This window comes from Somniosus microcephalus, chromosome 3, assembly GCF_052327205.1.
Source record: "Somniosus microcephalus isolate GS21.2 chromosome 3, FLI_Smic_1.0, whole genome shotgun sequence".
Lineage (NCBI taxonomy): Eukaryota > Metazoa > Chordata > Chondrichthyes > Squaliformes > Somniosidae > Somniosus > Somniosus microcephalus.
Genome location: NC_140989.1, coordinates 50,978,114 through 50,997,498, shown reverse-complemented (window position 1 = coordinate 50,997,498; position 19,385 = coordinate 50,978,114). Strand labels below are relative to the sequence as shown.

The window sequence follows — 19,385 nt, the reverse complement described above, 5'->3', positions numbered from 1 at the left end:
GAAGGGAGAGAGTGAAGGGGTGGAACAGGGAGGGAAAGAGTGAGGGGGTGGGAGAGCTTACCTTCTTCCTTCGCAGGGGTCCATCGGGCCACCTTCCCCCCCCGTCGCACTCTCTCTCTTTTCCCCCCCCCCAGTTGCGCTCTCTTCCCCCCCCCCCCCCAGTCACCGCTCTCTCTCCCCCGCCCCCCCCCCCCCCCCCCCCCCCCCCAGTCGCTCGCTCTCTCTCTCTTCCAACAACAACATGCCCTCGAAAAAGCCTCGGCACCGCCGGGCACTTCAGCTAGTATATATATATAAACGGATCGTTCTGTCTGTCTGTCTGTCTATCTGTCTGTCTGTCCTCACGTGTGCGTCTGTCCGGCTATGCGCTCGAAAGTTATAGAGCGTACCTACGCGCGCGTTACCTCCAAAGAAAGCTTACGCTTCCGGGACGGTCGTAAGCGTATTTACTTTTCGGTCGGACGAAAATTGTTCGCGCCTTATGCAAAAAAACCTTCAAAATTAAACTCATTATCTGCTACTTAGCATTGATTGACTGACGTCAAGGTTCGACCACTCCTGTGCCGTCACGATTGACCAATCCTACAGTACAGTCCCCTGATGGTTGGCCAATCGGTGTGTGTGTGTGTGGGCGGGAGTAATCGTTTTCATCTCAGGGATGTGGCATCCATTGCCTGAAGCTAAAAACACCATTGCTGCTTCAACTCCTTCCAGCTGAAAATCTGCTGATGCAGCTTCGAAAACGTTAGTATCTCTTATGTTATTTTTAAAAGATTTACCAAAAACGTTTTATAAGTACTTTTACTTTCATCTTTCAAGGTATTAAAAGGTAGAAATGTTGCCCGGCAGCAGATTGAGAGAGGGACACAGAGACAGGGCCAAAAAGCCTGGGACTCGATTTAAAATGTTGCCCGGCACCAGATTCACAGAGGGACACAGAGAGGCCCCAAAGCCTGGCACTCGATTTAAACCGCCCGGCCCAAAACAGCCCTGGCAAAGCCGGGCTCCCCCAGCTAGTAAAATGATAAAGGGATTTGAAAGGGTAGATACAGAGAAACTATTTCCTCTGGTGGGGTATTCAGGAACAGGGGAGCATATTCTTAAAATTAGAGCAAGGCCATTTAGGAGTAAAATCAGAAAGCATTTTAACACAAATCTGGAACATGCTCCCCCCAAAAGGCTGTGGATACTGGATCATTTGAAATTTCAAGACTAAGACTGATAGGTTTTTGTTGGGCAAGACAATCAAAGGCAGGTAAATGGAGTTGAGGTACAAATCAGCCACGATCGAACTAAAGGCGGAACAGGCTCAAGGGGCTGAAAGGCCGACTCCTGTTCCGATATTCCTATGAGGAACTAGTCAGCAGGATAGAAGAGAGATATGGTAGACATAAAAAAATCAAATATAGCAGGTAAGTAAAAAAATATATAATAAAATGATTATAAATGGAGATTTGCTCACAGCTCACAGCCTGGCCAAATGTGGAGAGTAACTCGTCAACAAATTCCGTAACATTAATTAGTAAATAAAATGTCCCAGCTGTAGTGGAAAGGAAGGGTAAATGGAAATACTAACAAACTCTCTCCCTTGATAAATGAGTTTAACGCCTAACCTATATGCTTCAACTGTGTTTGAAAGTACATTGGTGAATTACTGCATATCATTGTAGGCTGCTCATTTAAAACTAAGAATGTTGGATTGAGTCCATCACCCAGAAGTCTCTGTGGCTTCTTACAATTAGGTAGTTTTACTTCTTAGAGTTCTTGTTTTTTTAAAAAATTTGTGGGCATCATTGGCAAGGCCAGCATTTATTGCCCATCCCTAATTGCCCTTGAGAAGGTGGTGGTGAGCCGCTGCCTTGAACCGCTGCAGTCCGTGTGGTGAAGGTAATCCCACAGTGCTGTTAGGGAGGGTGTTCCAGGATTTTGACCCATCGACAGTGAAGGAACGGCGATATATTTCCAAGTCAGAATGGTGTGTAACTTGGAGGTGGTGGTGTTCCCATGCGCCTGCTGCCCTTGTCCTTCTAGGTGGCAGAGTTCGCGGGTTTGGGAGGTGCTGCCGAAGAAGCCTTGGCGAGTTGCTGCAGTGCATCTTGTAGATGATGCACACTACAGCCACGGTGCGCCGGTGGTGGAGGGAGTGAATGTTTAATGTGGTGGATGGGGTGCCAATCAAGTGGGCCACTTCGTCCTGAATGGTGTCGAGCTTCTTGAATGTTGTTGAAGCTGCACTCATCACACTCCTGATTTGTGCCTTGCAAGTGGTGGAAAGGCTTTGGGGAGCCAGGAGGTGAGACACTCGCTGCAGAATACCCAGCCTCTGACCTGCTCTTGTAGCCACAGTATTTTTGTGGCTGGACCAGTTAAGTTTCTGGTCAATAGTGGCCCCCAGGATGTTGATGGTGGGGGATTCGCCCATGGTAATGCCGTTGAATGTCAAGGGGAGGTGGTTAGACTCTTGTTGGAGATGGTCATTGCCTGGCACTTGTGTGATGCGAATGTTACTTGCCACTTATCAGCCCATGCCTGGAAATTGTCTTGGTCTTGCTGCATGCGGGCACAGATTGCTTCATTATCTGAGGAATTGTGAATGTAATTGAACACTGTGCAGTCATCAGCGAACATCCCCACTTCTGACCTTATGATGGAGGGAAAGTCATTGATGAAGCAGCTGAAAATGGTTGGGCCTAGGACACTGCCCTGAGGAACTTGTGCAGCAATGTCCTGGGGTTGAGGTGATTGGCCTCCAACAACCACAACAACTTCCTTTGTGCTAGGTATGACTTCAACCAGTGGAGAGTTTTCCACCTGATCCCCATGGACTTCAGTTTTACTAGGGCTACTGGATGTCACACTCTATCAAATGCTGCCTTGATGTCAAGGGCCGTCACTCTCACCTCACCTCTGGAATTCAGCTCTTTTGTCCATGTTTGGACCAAGGCTGTAATGAGGTCTGGAGCCGAGTAGTCCCGGTGGAACCCAAACTGGGCATCTGTTAGCAGATTATTGGTGAGTAAGTGTCACTTGATATCACTGTCGACGACACCGTCCATCACTTTGATGATTGGGAGTAGGCTGATGGGGCAGTAATTGGCTGGATTTGATTTGTCCTGCTTTTTGTTGTCAGGACATACCTGGGCAATTTTCCACTTTGTCGGGTAGATGCCAACGTTGGAGCTGTACTGAAACAGCTTGGCTAGAGTTGCGGCTAGTTATCGAGTACAAGTCTTCAGCACTATAGCCGGGATGTTGTCGGGGGCCATAACCTTTGCCATATCCAGTGCACTCAGCCGTTTCTTGATATCACATGGAGTGAATCAAATTGGCTGAAGACTGGCATCTGTAATGGTGGAGCCCTCAGGATGAGGCCGAGATGGATCATCTACTCTGCACTCCTGGCTGAAGATGGTTGCGAACGCTTCATCCTTGTCTTTTGCACTCACGTTCTGGGCTCCGCCATCATTGAGGATGGGGATATTCATGGAGCCTCCTCCTCCCGTTGTTTAATTGTCCACCTCCATTCATGACTGGATGTGGCAGGACTGCAGAGCTTTGATCTGATCCGTTGATTGTGGGATTGCTTAGCCCCGTCTATAGTATGCTGCTTCCTCTGTTTAACATGCACATAGTCCTGTGTTGCAGCTTTCCCAGGTTGGCACCTCATCTTTAGGTTACTTGTAATATGTACTAGAGCATAATAGACTGGAGATAAAATAATTCAGATTTCTAAAATTCTGGATAAACTAGATGCACGTGAATTATTCAATGTGAACCTTGGTCACAGAACTAGAGGACATGATCACATAATTAACCATTAAGTGTGTTTGTTTGTGTTGCTTTGTCCAAATAATTCATTACGCAGCGAGTGGTTAGGATTTGGAATGCACTACCTGATCGGATGGTGGAAACGGATTCAATAGAAGCTTTCAAAAGGGAATTGGATAAATACTTGAAGGAGAAAAAAATTGCAGGGATATGGGGAAAGAGCAGGGGAGTGGGACTAATTGGATTGCTCTTCGAAAGAGCCGGCGCAGATTCGATGGTCCGAATGGCCTCTTTCTGTGCTGTACTATTCTATGATTCTATGAAAATAGCCACAATATCTTTTTTCTTGTATTCCTTACATTTGTTTGTGAAATGATTCTAAAATGCAGATTAAAGTAAGATTCAGTATACACTGCTGTTTTTCCCCCCTGTTATGTTCATAAATAAATAGACGTTTTCATTATGAACAGCTAGCTTGAGCTAGTCATTTATTCAGCCATGTGGACTAATGTACAGACATCCATCTTGACTACTGCCTTGTGGGTAGCCCCTTACTAAACATACAGCTCCACCTAGTGTACCATTCTAGAATGACATGTTACTGATCATTACATCCCCCTTCCTTAGAGGTTAAACAAAATCAAAATCAATCATAACGACATAAACATCTTCACAACAGTCAACACATTTTCAAAGCTTTACTTTATGAACTCTAAGCTTTTCATTCTTTTATTATAGTTTTCTTTGTACTCAAAGATTAAGTCAGGCTTTTTTACTTCACGTGTGGATCTTCTCAGCACAGGTAAGTCTGATGTGTTTTCATGAGAGCCTGTATGTGTGTTTGTGTTAGATTGTTCTGGTGGTGAGTGACAAGATTCAGTTGCGGCATTGTCATCGATTTGCTCTTGGATAGTTTCTTGTGTTTTCAGGAGGGAACGGCGGTTCCTCCTGAGAATCTGTCCTTCCTCAGTTCTAACAGTGTATGACCTTGGTCCTACTTCCTCAAGAACTGTAGCTTTCCTGTTCCATGCATTTGGATCCTCAATCCTGACAACATCCTCCCTTGTCAATGGTTTCAGAGTTTTGGATGACTTGTCATAGTGTGATTTCTGTTTCAGCTTTAACAGTTGAAGTCTCTGTCTTAGTTCCTTACTCTGCTTTTCTTTTGTACAGCAGGGTAGCGTGGTGCGCAACTTGCGACCCATTAGGAGTTCAGCAGGTGAAGAACCACAGTCTAAAGGGGAGGCTCGGTAGCTCAGCAGGGCGAGATAAGGATCAGACTTGCTTTCTGTTGCTTTCTTCAGTAGCTGTTTGAGAACTTGAACACCTTTCTCTGCCTTACCATTCGACTGAGCATACAGAGGACTGGATGTGATGTGATGAAAGTCATAATGTGCTGCAAACTGTTGCCACTCCTTACAGTTGAAGCACGGACCATTGTCGCTAACGGCAATCCTGGGAATTCCATGTCTGGCGAAGATGGATTTAACATCCATTATGACACTGCTTGCTGATGTGCTCGAGAGCAGCGCCATCTCAGGATAGTTAGAATAGTAGTCAATCACTAATAGATAGTCTTTACCATTCAAATGAAAAAGGTCCATACCAACCTTTTGCCATGGTGCTGTTGGTAAGTCAGCTACTATCATTGGTTCCTTTGCTTGTTTGTTTTGGTGTTTCTGACATGTCTCACATTCGCCTATCCTGTTCTCAGTGTCCTTATTTATGCCAGGCCAATAAACAGTGTCTCTTGCTCTCCTTTTGCATTTTTCAATTCCGAGGTGTCCCTCTTGAATCCTTTTGAGCATGTCTTGATGTAGAGCCTGTGGAATGACTATTCTGTTCTGTTTTAGTAATAGTCCACTTGCGACACTTAACTCTGACCTGATGTGATAGTACTTTGGACAGGAACCTTTTGGCCAACCATGATGAATGTTCTCTATTACTGTTTGTAACACTGTATCTTTTACTGTTTCTTCTGCTATTTGCTTTGATTTTGTGTCTGACATGGGCAGCGCAGCAGTGACCATACTCAAATGAACATCCACGTCTTCCTCAGTAGAGCTCACATGACTCATTGTGGGTGCTCGGGATAGTGCATCTGCTAACACTATGTGTTTGCCTGGTGTGTAGATCAGTTCAAAGTCATATCTTTGCAGCTTCATCATGAGTCGTTGAATCCTTGGAGACATCTCATTCAGATTTTTTTTATGATGGCAACCAGTGGGCAGTGGTCTGTCTCAACTGTGAAGGTGGGAAGTCCATATATGTAGCCATGGAACTTTTCTAGTCCAACTACCAAGCCTAGACATTCCTTTTCAATCTGGGCGTATCGACACTCAGAATCAGTCATAGACCTGGAGGCATAGGCAACAGGCTTCCAATCTTCACCCTCTGCTTGTAGCAAGACCGCGCCTAGGCCATCTTTTGATGCATCCGTTGACACTTTGATTCTCTTTGTTGGGTCAAAGAAGGTGAGTACAGGTGTGGTTGTCAGCACTCTTTTGAGGTTTAGCCACTCTTGTTCATGTCTTTCTGTCCATGCGAACTCATTTGTTTTATGTAGCAGGTCTCGCAGACAGGCTGTCTTGGCTGACAAGTTAGGAATGAACTTTCCAATGAAGTTTATCATCCCCATGATGCGTAGCACTCCTTTTTTTGTCAGTGGGTCGGGGCATTTTGAGTATGGTGTTTACTTTTTCCATATCTGGCTCTATTCCTTTACCAGATAGATTATCTCCTGGGAAAGTGACTTCCTGGACGCCAAACTGACACTTGGCTTTGTTGAGCTTCAGTCCATTCCGGCGTATGCTCTGTAGCACTTTAGTCAGTCTCTCATTGTGTTCTTTCAGTGTGGAGCCCCAGATGATGATGTCATCAACATAGACCCAAACTCCTTCCAGACCTTCAATTATGTGTTCCATCGCTCTATGAAAGATTTCAGATGCAGATATTATCCTGAAAGGCATTCTGAGGAAACAATACCTGCCAAATGGTATGTTGAAGGTACAGTATTTGGTGCTCTCTTCATCCAGTTTTAGTTGCCAAAATCCTTGTGAGGCATCGAGCTTTGTGAAGTATCTGGCACCTGACATTTCACTGGTGATTTCTTCTCAATTGGGAATCTGGTAGTGTTCACGTTTTATGTTTGCACTTAAGTCCTTTGGATCCATGCATACTCTTAGATCATTGTTCTTTTTCTTTACACATACCATGGAGTTAACCCAGTCTGTTGGCTCTTCGACTTTCCTGGTGACTCCTAGTGTGGTAATTCTGTCCAGTTCTTTCTTGAGCCTGTAACGCAGGGGTGCTGGAACTCTCCGTGGAGCATGTACCACTGGCTGAGCATCCTCCTTTAGCTGGATCTTGTAAGTGAATGGTAGAACTCCAAATCCTTTGAACACATCCTGGAAATTACTCACTACAGAATCCACCGAGTCATCTGGTCTGCTTATGGCACAGTTTATACGGTAGACTCTCTTGACCAGTTCTAAGTCCTCACAAGCTTTGTCACCTAGTAGTGAATCAAGTCCTTCAGCCACAACAGAAAACATGAGATGATGCACTTTGTCTTTGACTGTCACTTTGAGTCTGCATACACCTAAGCTATCTATTTTCTGTCCATTATAGTTCTTCAGTAGTACTGACTTTTTCTGTATTTTGGGCTTTTCTTTCATATTTTTAATGTCACTCATACTGATTAAGTTTGCTTTTGCCCCAGTGTCTAGTTTCAATGTAACTAATGCTCCATTTACCTGCAGTGGCATCATCCATTTGTCCTCTTTTACTGCATTAACTTTATGTTCAGCATTGTCCATTCCTGAGGGCTGCACATTTTCTGTATCCTTTTCTACATTGTCACATAACACCATTCCTACAAAAAATGTCTCACTTAAATCAGTGTCCTCAATCACATTGACTTGTTGCCCTTTCTTTGTTTTTACTTTTGAAAAGCATTGTTTGGCAAAGTGATTCTTTCCATTACATTTTGTGCACATTTTTCCAAACGCTGGGCATTGTCTTGACTGGTGCTGGTAACCACAGCATTTACAATTAAAAATTCAATCCTCCGATTGCTTTGCATTTCTGTTCTGCCCGTTTCTTCCCCTCGTAGGACACAGCACCGACAGCAGCACAGTCACTCATTACAGTCGCATCATTATTAATTTCACTGAAAGTCTTTGCGTGCTGCCGAGCTAGCTCACTGGCATGGCATATTTTTACAGCATCCTCCAATGTTAGTTTGGCTTCTCTCAACAAACGTTCCCTGACTTTGTTATCATGAATACCAAACACAATCTGGTCACGAATCATGGATGATTTCAGCTCAGAGAAATTACATGTCTGTGCTTTCAGTTTCAGATCGGTCACAAAGCTATCAAAAGTCTCATTTTGCTGCCGTGTCCCTGAACGGAACACGTACCTCTCATAGGTCTCGTTCTTTTTGGGAGAACAATGTGTATCAAACTTCTTTAGCACATCGTCCATTTTTTTTCTGTCCTCCTCTTGATCAAATACAAATGTATTAAATACCTCTATCGCCTGCGGGCCTGCAACCGTGAGCAGTAACGCTATTTTCCTTGCGTCTGGCTTCGTACCGAACCCGATGGCAGCAATGTAGAGTTCGAATTGTTGTTTGAAAGTCCGCCAATTGCAGTCGACATTCCCCGTGAGTTTCAAACCCTCCGGTGACTTCAAATTCTCCATGTCGCGTTTCACAACATTCAGCAGATATTACCACTCCTGGTACCATGTTATGTTCATAAATAAATAGACGTTTTCATTATGAACAGCTAGCTTGAGCTAGTCATTTATTCAGCCATGTGGACTAGTGTACAGGCATCCATCTTGACTACTGCCTTGTGGGTAGCCCCTTACTAAACATACAGCTCCACCTAGTGTACCATTCTAGAATGACATGTTACTGATCATTACACCCCCTACCTCTAATTTCCAGTGGCTCCGCTGGGAAAGGTACCGAGGCTTATAGAGCTTTTCATTGCCAGAATGAATCCGTGGCCTGCGATGCATTAGCCAATCTTAACCGGGAGCACCGGTTTTGGGAATAGAGTTGAACTGAGCGTATCTAGGCGAGGAAGCCAAAGCTTCTGCTCCTGATTGCTATGCAGTACCCCCCGCCTGCCTGCCTGTTTAGTTGGACGTGAAAATACCCATGGCACTTTTTCGAGTTCTACTGGTATCATGGCCAACATTACTCAGCCCACCAAACTACCAAACAGAGATCAACTGATCATTATCTTCTTGCTGTTTGTGGAACCTTGTGTGCACAAATTAGCTGCCCTGTTTGCCTACATGTCACTGCACTTCAAAAGTAATTTATTGACAGTGGAGTGCTTTGAAATGTCCTGAGGACATGAAAGATGCTCCATAAGTACTTTTATAAATTTATGCTTTTCATGTCCTTGTGCTTTGCGTCATAAACTGTGTTAATTCTCCACATGATGCACTGATCTTGGTGTTTTGTTCTGTTATAGGGAAGGACGCTCTACAAAATGGGCCGGAGTAGCTTGGCAGAGAACGTTCTGAGAGACGCTGTTCAGGCTCAGTCAACATCCCACGAGGCCTGGAACACGTTGGGGGAGGTGCTGCAAGGCCAAGGAAAAAATGAAGATGCTGTGGAATATTTTTTTACAGCCTTAGAGCTGGAAACCAGCAGTCCAATAGTGCCATTCACTGTCATACCGAGAGAGCTTTGAAATCAATCATATGGGTCACTCTTCGGATATCTTGCCTTTTTCTTCCCAAAGATTTAACTCGCTGACTCATCGAGCAGTATTCAGCTATAAAATATCAGGAAACAATCAATCCGAGCTCATTTAGCCATTTTTTTCTCCCCAAAGGTTCACGTGTTCATGAACTCCTGTTAGTGCAGAGGCTTTATTTCCCTTTGAATTGCGCACTGCTTTCTTACACCAACGCCCGCCCCCCCCCCCCCCCCCCGCCAATTCCCTGCCAGCTCCCATTAGCGTCAGGCAGAGTTTTGCCATTCACAGCAATTGTTCCAAAACTGTACGAGACATACCATGAGACACTTGTGGAGCCAGCGTCTTACACTGAACAGTATCTGGAGCAAACTAGGCCAGGATGAGCACATAATTCTCACAGCAGCCGTGGTGGCATCTTTCCAGAATAGCCTGACTGTGCCGAATGAAAGAGCTGAGATAGATCTATTTGACTGCCCTCAAACAACATGCTCATTACAGAATTACTGTTCTTTTTCCAAGGGCGAAGAATCAGAATTCTATTCCCCCCTCCCCACACTGGAGGTCAGACCCCAATTGAGAGAGATATCGGGAACCTTTGTGCTGTATGACGCAACCTCATTTAATATTACTTCAGGGCAAAGTGCTGATAGTTAACTCAGAGAATCCTCCATCATATTGATTGATTTATTCACAAACCTCAGGAATTTTTCATTAATTTTAAAATCATTTTCTAGGTACTTTTTGCCCACATAATTAACTTCATGAAACAAAGCATTTTCTACTGTAATATTGATATACATCCATCTGGTCTGATCATTATTTAAATGTCTACACCACATTGCACGGCCTTTTGCTCACCTCTTTAGTGCTTTAGCTATGACTTGTATTTACTGTACAATTCATTCATTTTTTTTTTACAACATACATTAGTCAATATCTTGTTCCTGATTTTTATTTTTCTCCCCACCCCTAAAACAGCGTAATTCCTTGCGCATGACTGTCACGGCGAAAAATCTTCAGTCTCATGGTTTATTTTACAAGAACACGATATTACACATAACTTACTCATGGGGAAAGTATGTTGTTGGTACAACACTCGGAATGCACATCAAACAGTCAGGATGACAATTTATTCTCGGTCCCTTGCTTCCTGAAAGTCTGGTCAGACAGTACTCCGATGTCAAAGGTTGCTGGACAATATTTATCCAAGGTATTTGTGTGATTAGGGAACTCTGTTTTCACACAGTGCTTACAACACCATGACAGTATACAGTTGTTTAGAAAGTTATATTTATTGTGCAGTAAAACTATGCGTGTATCCCCATATTGCTCCTCAAAGTACTCACTAGTTTAATATTATGACACCCGTGAAATTTATATTTGAGAATATTTGATGTTGAAGTTGAAGAATGCCCTTTTACCCAGACTCTCTGGATTTGAATGCAGCTGAAGCAGGGCAACAATTTAACACTCTTACTCCGAGTGACAAAGCATCTGGCAAATGGAAATGACACACTGATGCAGTAGGGGGTTCTTCTGAGTTTTAATATTGAGGACAAATAGCGAGTTTAAGATGCCCGTCACATCCCAGTGAATTGCCACACAAGACATCAGCTACTAATTCTCACACATGGGGGATATGTCAAAATTTACTGTCACTGGGGCAGTGCAGGGGAAACACTGAATTGTGTTGCTTTTGGTCTGAACCACACCTAGTCTTTGTGCCTGCTTACTGGGAAAAGACTTTAAAAAAATATATTTAATGAGTAATAACTGACTAATTGCAATGGCCCTGGATGACAGAAAGGGAAGTAGTCAGCAGTGGGAACAGGAACTTAAAACTGTACCTCATCTGTGTTCAAAGGTTGCTAAACACCAACTTTGCTTTTTTTTGCTCAAAATGCAATCGCCTGCCCATTTGTGTGTGCTCAGCACAGGCAGCCCACACCACAGTATGCGTTTCATTTCACACCATGAGCTGGAAGGGTTTAACCTCATTCTCATTCACCATATTAAGCAGCTTGTACTGTTGCTGGCTGTCAAGGAATTTCCTGTTGTCATTTTAAATGGACATAATTAGGCGGTTAGCTGGTCTCATGAGACACTTTAGTAGATTTAAGACCTATTCATTGTTATGATCAGTGGCGTGGTAACATCGTGCATTATTGCACGCGCCAGTTCCAACAGAATGTTTTACCTTTAACGTAAAACTAACCACCACCAAAAATAACACATTGTACTGCAGCAATTGCACTGAGGAACTTTAACAAATTTACGACAGCTGAGCCCATCCCTACAGCAACTAACCCTCTTGAAAGCTTTTCTCCTACTGCACACTTGTCTGCAATGTTGTGATGCCAGCTTTGCTCAAGAGTCTGCCCTCTTCACATCGCAGCTTGGATTCAGAGCATTTGCCACAATGTGAGAACATTTGCACACATGCAGTTGCTCATAGGTTGTATTTGCACTTTAACATTTCTGGCTGTCGAATCTTCCATGAACTCTCTAGCATGTGGAAAAAAAGCACATTTCTGGCTTAGGCTACCTGAGCGCTAAAAGCGAGTCTTGTAGTAGTCAGTCTGAATGAGTCCAGCCAGTTTGACATTTGCCCTGCAGCCGGCTGTGTGAGACCCATGTTCGGGGAACCCGAGGGTCTCACAATATTAAAAAACCTTTATGGAATAACTCTCTCTAATTGAATATGTCCAGCATACTGAAGCACAAAGCCATTTCTTTCCTATTCCATTCACATGGTGTATCTTTGTGTCAACTTAATTACAGCTAATTGGATTTGATTTTGGGATTATAAAGTAGCGGGATCAGAATTGCTAATTCACAGAGCAATTTGAAATACAGTCACTTGTGATGGCTACTTACAGACAGATGACAGCGTCCACATAGCTTGGGTAGTGCTGAGATATTTCTTCCCTTACCACCTCCCCCCGGCCATGGTTTCTTTATTTGGAACTAAATTCCTGTTAAGTGTAAGATGTGTCACTTGTAAATGAGAGCTATATTTTGGTAAAGTCGGGGCATCAAGTTTGATTGATCTGAGGAAAGTGTTCTTGAAACTATTGGGAGGGATGAGGAAAATGGGCCTTATTTCATTTTCCTGTAAAGTTCATTCCTCACACATGCTGCCAGCATAGAAACAGTTAAACCGGAATTACTGAAAGATTCTAATTTGACTTGATGAAATCTGGGGAAAATTGAAGAAATGAGTCGGTGAGTCTGGTTCTAATTTGATGAGTTTAGCTTAATTCGCAGCTCCTCTCGATCTCCACTCATGCCATTCATTAACTATTAAGATGCCAGCGGTCACATTTAAACCTCCAGATAGAATATTCTGAGATGCTGGGAGGAGATTGTTGTGTTGCTTCAGTAATGCAGACTGTATTACCTCGGGCATTCAACAGGAGCTAGCTAACTTGATAATCCAGCACAATTTCCTTTGGCTTTGGAGGTTAGTACACTTAAATACAGGTGGTCCAGTGTAGTTGTTCTACAGTTCACTTATTAACTGCAGAGAGATCAGCTGGTTTGAGCACTTGTTATTTTGCACATTTCTATATGCTACTTGATAATCAACTGCATTTTTAGCAGATTTTTAAGAAAATTACCATCTCACTTCATTAGAGCCTGACCCATTAATTCGCTGCCACTCACACGGTGCATACAAGTTGCTCTTCCACACCCCGTTAGACACTCCTCCACATTGTCCACGAGCTAATGACCATCTAAAGGTTGTCTGGAGTAAAAAGGGCAGTTTATTTTTTGTAATTGTAACTTCTTAGTGACAGACAGTGTCAGTTTAAAGATCAATTGATGCTGTGAAATAGCATCCTTGCCTAGGCCCCCGCAGTCTTTTGAACAGTGACACAATATTTACTTGGGTTTCAGTTTCACATTTCCCGCACAGGGTGTAAGTTGTCCAGAATCTACAGCAGGAACTCGGGAGGCTCCATTATTAATTCACATTGTGGACCATTCTAGAAAATACTACTGGCTTGGCACTTTACAAAAGTGTATTATGCCAGGGGAGATGTACAGTGATATTTTCTTCCAACCACTTGAGACACTTTGTCCTATAAATCTTTCATGTCTGTTCCTCAAAAAAAAAATCTGAAATAAGCGCATGATTCATGCAGTGTTGAAGGTTCCAGAGCTTTAGAAATTGCACATGCAGTATTAAGTAATTTATTTATAAAGTGTACACGTTATTTGGGAAAGAACACTGATTTTTAAAATTATTTTTACAATGAAGGGACCGATGCTAAATAATGAAATGTCACCTGTCACAGAGTCCATGTTTGAACAACACAAAGATGGATATTTATTTTACTATATGTAAGTGCACTTCAGCTGGCTGCAGCTGGGAAGCAACTGCATCACTTGTGGTGTTGGGTAATTCACTTGTTGGTTTTGCAATCTGCTGAGTGCACTGGGTTACAGTAAATGAGTATGACTCCAGTATCTAAACTCTTCCAACATATATTAAATGTTATGCTGCAATCACAGTCTGTTATCTTGTGTGTAGCCATATTATGCCATAGCGTGAATTTAATGGGTTGGACAGACCCGTTTGAGTTGCCCAATGTCTTCCATGCACTGCCTCGGGTACTCCAACAAGGGTGAGTTGTTTTTTAAAGCAGTTGATTGGCCTGTGATCCACGTCTCAATTATTAATTATTTTAATGGACATTTCAGAGTAATTATATTGTACAGTATATTTGATATTTCAGGGAATGAAACGGTTGAACTTTGCAATCAGAATTTTGCATTCACCACTTTTAGGATAAGAGGGTTTGGACTTTTAGGTAACAGTGCATTTCATGATGAAGCCCAGTGCATCTGTACCTTTTACCCACATAGGTGTTGGATGCGGGCCTAAACCTGCAGTTCCTCACATGGCAAGTATCCGATCTTGTCTGTCAGGTACTTCCATATATGGAGGGATAAGAGCCACACAGGGCCACTGTTGCTCACCTTCTGGCGGTTAGATCTAAATGGCATGAGCGGAGGCCAGAAGCAATTTGCCTGCCTGCCTGCCATCCAAGCTCAGGGAATGGAGTGTGATACAGGAAGGGGTAAAGTGTGGGATGGGAATGTACATTAAAATAGGACCAAAAGGTACAAATCATGCGACGGACTCACTGGTTGTAGAGTGCACCCACATCGGGTTTGGGTAATAGAAAGCTAATGTAACATGTTTTACAACAGGATCCAAATTACCGGGATCCAAGCAACTGGGGCGCATTACACCCCTCCACCTGGGGGCCACTTACCAGATTCTTGTAGTTAATTTGAATTGTGGGATGCCCAGCGTTAACGAGACTCAACTAGAAGTACCGAGACTGCTCTTTTGTAAGGGCTTGAGTTATGTACTTGATTTATGCACAATCCAAATATAGGGTACAATCATAATGTAGGCAGTAAATTGTATAATAAATTGCTTTGTGCATGAAGCTTCAGGCTCTTTTTCTTTTGCTGATGTGAAAATTCATGGCAATTTCAAGACTGATTTATGATGTGTTGAAGCTGAATTTCTGCAGTATTATTTTCTGTGTCCTGCAATCACTGAATTAGGAATTAAAACATTAACATCACTGTTTGAAACACTGTATGAGGGATTTATGCGTATGCAATTATGTCTTTGCTTCTTCAACAGCTAAACAGTTTTATATTTAAAATCTATGGGGGAAAAGTTGGGTTGATGTGCGCCTCTCGTTAGCGTCCCCCTCTTGGTGGCGGGCTGTTTTCATAGAAACATAGAAGATAGGAGCAGGAGTAGGCCAGTCGGCCCCTTGAGCCTGTTCCGCCATTTAATGAGATCTTGGCTGATCATCCAAATTCAGTACACTGTCCCTGCTTTCTCCCCATATCCCTTGATCCCTTTAGCCTTAAGAAATATATCTAACTCCTTCTTGAATATATTTAATGAATTGGCCTCAACTGCCTTGTGTGGTAGAGAATTGCACAGGTTCACCACTCTCTGGGTGAAGAAATTCCTCCTCATCTCAGTCCTAAATGGCCTACCCCTTATCCTTAGACTGTGACCCCTGGTTCTGGACTCCCCCGCCATCGGGAACATCCTTCCCGCATCTAGTCTGTCTAGTCCTGTTAGAATTTTATAAGTTTCAATGAGATCCCCTCTCATTCTTCTAAACTCTAGCGAACATAACCCTAATTGACCCAATCTCTCCTCATACGTCATTCCTGCCATCCCAGGTATTAGTCTGGTGAATCTTCGCTGCACCCTCTCCATGGCAAGAACATCCTTCCTCAGATAAGGTGAACAAAACTGCACACAATACTCCAGGTGTGGTCTCACCAAGGCCCTGTACAACTGCAGCAAGACATCCTTGCTCCTGTACTCGAATCCTCTCGCTATGAAGGCCAACATACCATTTGCCTTCTTAACCGCCTGCTGCACCTGCATGCTTACCTTCAGCGACTGGTGCACAAGGACGCCCAGGTCTCGTTGTACTTCCCCTTTGTGGTAAACCACTGTAGTTCACTGTGTTCACTGTTGTTGTTGTTGTCGTTCACTCTTGTTTCACTGTTGTGCCTGACTATGCCTCAGCTGACTCCGCCCCTGGGCTACCGAGTATAAGAGCGGCCGCATGGCAGCTCCTGGCATTCGGTCGTCCACTAGAGGCATAGTCCTGATCTGTCTGAAGTGCAATTCAGTAGTTAATAAAAGCCTGTTGTTCTGAACTCTGCCTAGCCTTTTATTAGAATTGATAGCGCATCAATTTTATTAACTACTGGAAAAAAAAAAAAACGATGCTGCAGATTCTTAAGATCAAGTGCCTGGAACTCGACCCGCAAGAACCGGACTCGACTGCTAAGTTCTCGCACTGGCTGCACTGTTTTGAGTCCTTTCTGACTGCATCCGGCGAGACCGTCGCCGCCGATGCCGACAAGCTCAGGGTGCTGAACTCTAAAGTAAACCACCGAGCTTTTGCCCTTATCCGGGACGCTACGAGCTACCAGGGGGCTATCGACATCTTGAAGGAGCAATACGCACGCCCGGTCAACTATGTTTACGCAAGACATCTCCTGGGGTCTCGCAAACAACAGCCCGGGGAACCCACAGAAGCATACATACGGGCGCTGAAGGAACTCGGCCGAGCCTGCGAATGCAAGCAAGTAACAGCCACGGAACATACGGAGGAGCTCATCCGGGACGCCCTCGTGGCGGGCCTCAGGTCCACTCACACACGGCAGCGACTGCTGGAAAGTAGCGAGCTCGACCTGAAGAAGGCGATTTCACTCACCCTCTCGTTGGACGTAGCCCACCGGAACATGGAGGCCTACTCCCCGGACCGCGCGGCCGCCTCATGGATGCCGCAGCCGCCGCCACCGGCCCTGGCCTCAACTGCTGCAGCGATGTCCCGCCCGAGCCAGAAATGTTATTTCTGTGGCCAAACCAAACACCCCAGGGCGCGCTGCCCGGCGAAAAACGCGGTCTGCTCTGCCTGCGGTAAGAAGGGACACTACGCTGGCGTCTGCAGAAGCCAGAAGACCCCTACCTCCAGCAGCGCCGCGTGCGATTCGTGGGAGCGGCCATCTTGCCTCCCTCCAGCCTCGTGGGGATCGGGATCGTCATGGGCGCCGCCATTTTGTCCTTCCTCTCCGACGCCGCCATCTTGTCTGCCATTCTGCCAACGGGCCCCCGACTCACCCACCGCCGCCTCACCGGGGTTCTACAGCGACGCTACCGACTCCACAGCGGCCTCCATCACGCTGGATCAATCCAGACCCCATCAGCTAGCCAGGTCCACGATGGACATCCAGGTAAATGGCCGCGCCACAACTTGCCTTTTTGATTCCGGGAGCACGGAGAGCTTCATACACCCTGATACAGTACGGCGCTATTCTCTCTCGGTCCGGCCAACGCGCCATTGGATCTCCATGGCCTCGAAATCCCACTCAGCAGACATCGGCGGCTACTGCGTAGTGACCCTCTCGGTGAAGGGCTCCGTATATAAAAATGTAAAGCTCTTCGTCCTGCCACATCTCTGCGCTGCCGTTCTACTGGGGTTGGACTTTCATTGTCACTTTAAGAGTGTCACCTTGACATACGGTGGACCTTTTCCCCCACTCACTGTCTGCAACCAGCAGTTTTTAAATTGCCCGCCACGCCCCACCTGTAGTCTCTCCACCCTCAAAATCACACCCCCCCCCCCCCTGTTCGCCAACCTCACCCGCGACTGCAAGCCTATCGCCACAAAGAGCAGGCGATACAGCACCGGGGACAGATCCTTCATAAGATCTGAGGTGACGCGGCTCCTGAAAGAGGGGATTATTGAGGATAGTACCAGCCCCTGGCGAGCCCAGGTGGTAGTCGTTAAGACTGGCAACAAGCAGCGCCTAGTCATCGACTACAGCCAGACTATCAACAAGTACACCCAGTTGGACGCATACCCCCTCCCCCGCATAGCCGACATGGTTAATAAGATAGCGCAATACCGCGTTTTCTCGACCATTGACCTCAAGGCAGCATACCACCAAATCCCTATCCGCCCTGAGGGCCGCCAGTACACAGCTTTCGAGGCAAACGGCCGCCTTTTTCACTTCCTCAGGGTTCCTTTTGGCGTCACCAACGGTGTCTCCGTCTTCCAGAGGGAGATGGACCGGATGGTCGACGAGAATGCGTTACAGGCCACGTTTCCCTACCTAGACAACGTGACCATCTGCGGCCATGACCTGCAGGACCATGACGCCAATCTTGATAAGTCCCTCCGCACGGCCCAACTCCTAAACCTCACGTACAACAAGGAAAAGTGCATATTCCGCACAGCCCGCCTCGCTATCCTTGGTTGCGTGGTGAAACACGGAGTCATCAGTCCTGACCCTGACCGGATGCGCCCGTTGATGGAACTTCCCCTGCCCCACTGTCTCAAGGCCCTCAAAAGGTGCCTGGGCTTCTTTTCCTATTACGCCCAGTGGGTCCCTCATTATGCGGACAAAGCCCGTCCACTTATCAAGTCCACTTCCTTCCCCCTGATGGCGGAGGCCCACTTAGCCTTTCACCGTATAAAAGATGACATTGCCAAGGCCACCATGCACTCGGTAGACGAGTCCATCCCCTTCCAGGTGGAGAGCGATGCATCCGACTTCGCCCTGGCCGCTACCCTTAACCAGGCGGGAAGACCCGTGGCCTTCTTTTCACGAACCCTCCAGGGCTCCGAACTCAGACACTCCTCTGTGGAAAAAGAGGCCCAGGCCATTGTGGAGGCGGTGCGCCACTGGCGGCACTACCTGGCTGGAAAACGATTTACCCTGCTTACTGACCAGCGTTCAGTTGCTTTCATGTTCAACAACAAGCAGAGGGGTAAAATCAAAAATGATAAGATTTTGAGGTGGAGAATCGAACTTTCCACCTACAATTACGACATCTTGTACCGGCCAGGGAAACTCAACGAACCCTCAGACGCTCTATCGCGAGGCACATGCGCCACCGCGCAGATCGATAGACTACGGGGCCTCCACAACGACCTCTGCCACCCGGGGGTCACCAGGTTCTTCCATTTCATTAAGGGCCGCAACCTGCCTTACTCCATCGAGGAGGTCAGGACCATGACCAGGAGCTGCCCAGTCTGTGCAGAGTGCAAGCCGCGCTTCTATAGGCCTGACAGAGCAAACCTGATCAAGGCCACCCGCCCTTTTGAGCACCTGAGTATCGACTTTAAAGGGCCCCTCCCCTCCTCTGACCGCAATGTGTACTTCCTCAACATAGTTGATGAGTACTCCCGTTTCCCTTTTGCCATCCCCTGCCCGGACACGACCACCGCTACGGTCATTAAATGCCTGCACAACCTCTTTGCTCTGTTCGGTTTTCCCAGCTATATTCATAGCGACCGGGGCTCGTCCTTCATGAGCGAC

The 19,385-nt window shown here is 45.7% G+C and overlaps 1 protein-coding gene across 1 annotated transcript in view; it reads left to right on the top strand.

Moving 5' to 3' along the window:
* Positions 1-16,211, top strand: part of LOC147121052 (tetratricopeptide repeat protein 7A-like) — a 408,967-nt gene extending 392,756 nt beyond the window's left edge. Inside the window, exon 20 of the mRNA XM_085980379.1 lies at positions 9,264-16,211. Coding sequence (XP_085836505.1) covers positions 9,264-9,485 — 222 coding nt within the window. The 3' untranslated portion in view covers positions 9,486-16,211. The remainder of the gene's footprint in view (positions 1-9,263) is intronic.
* The last annotated feature ends 3,174 nt before the right edge of the window (positions 16,212-19,385 follow it).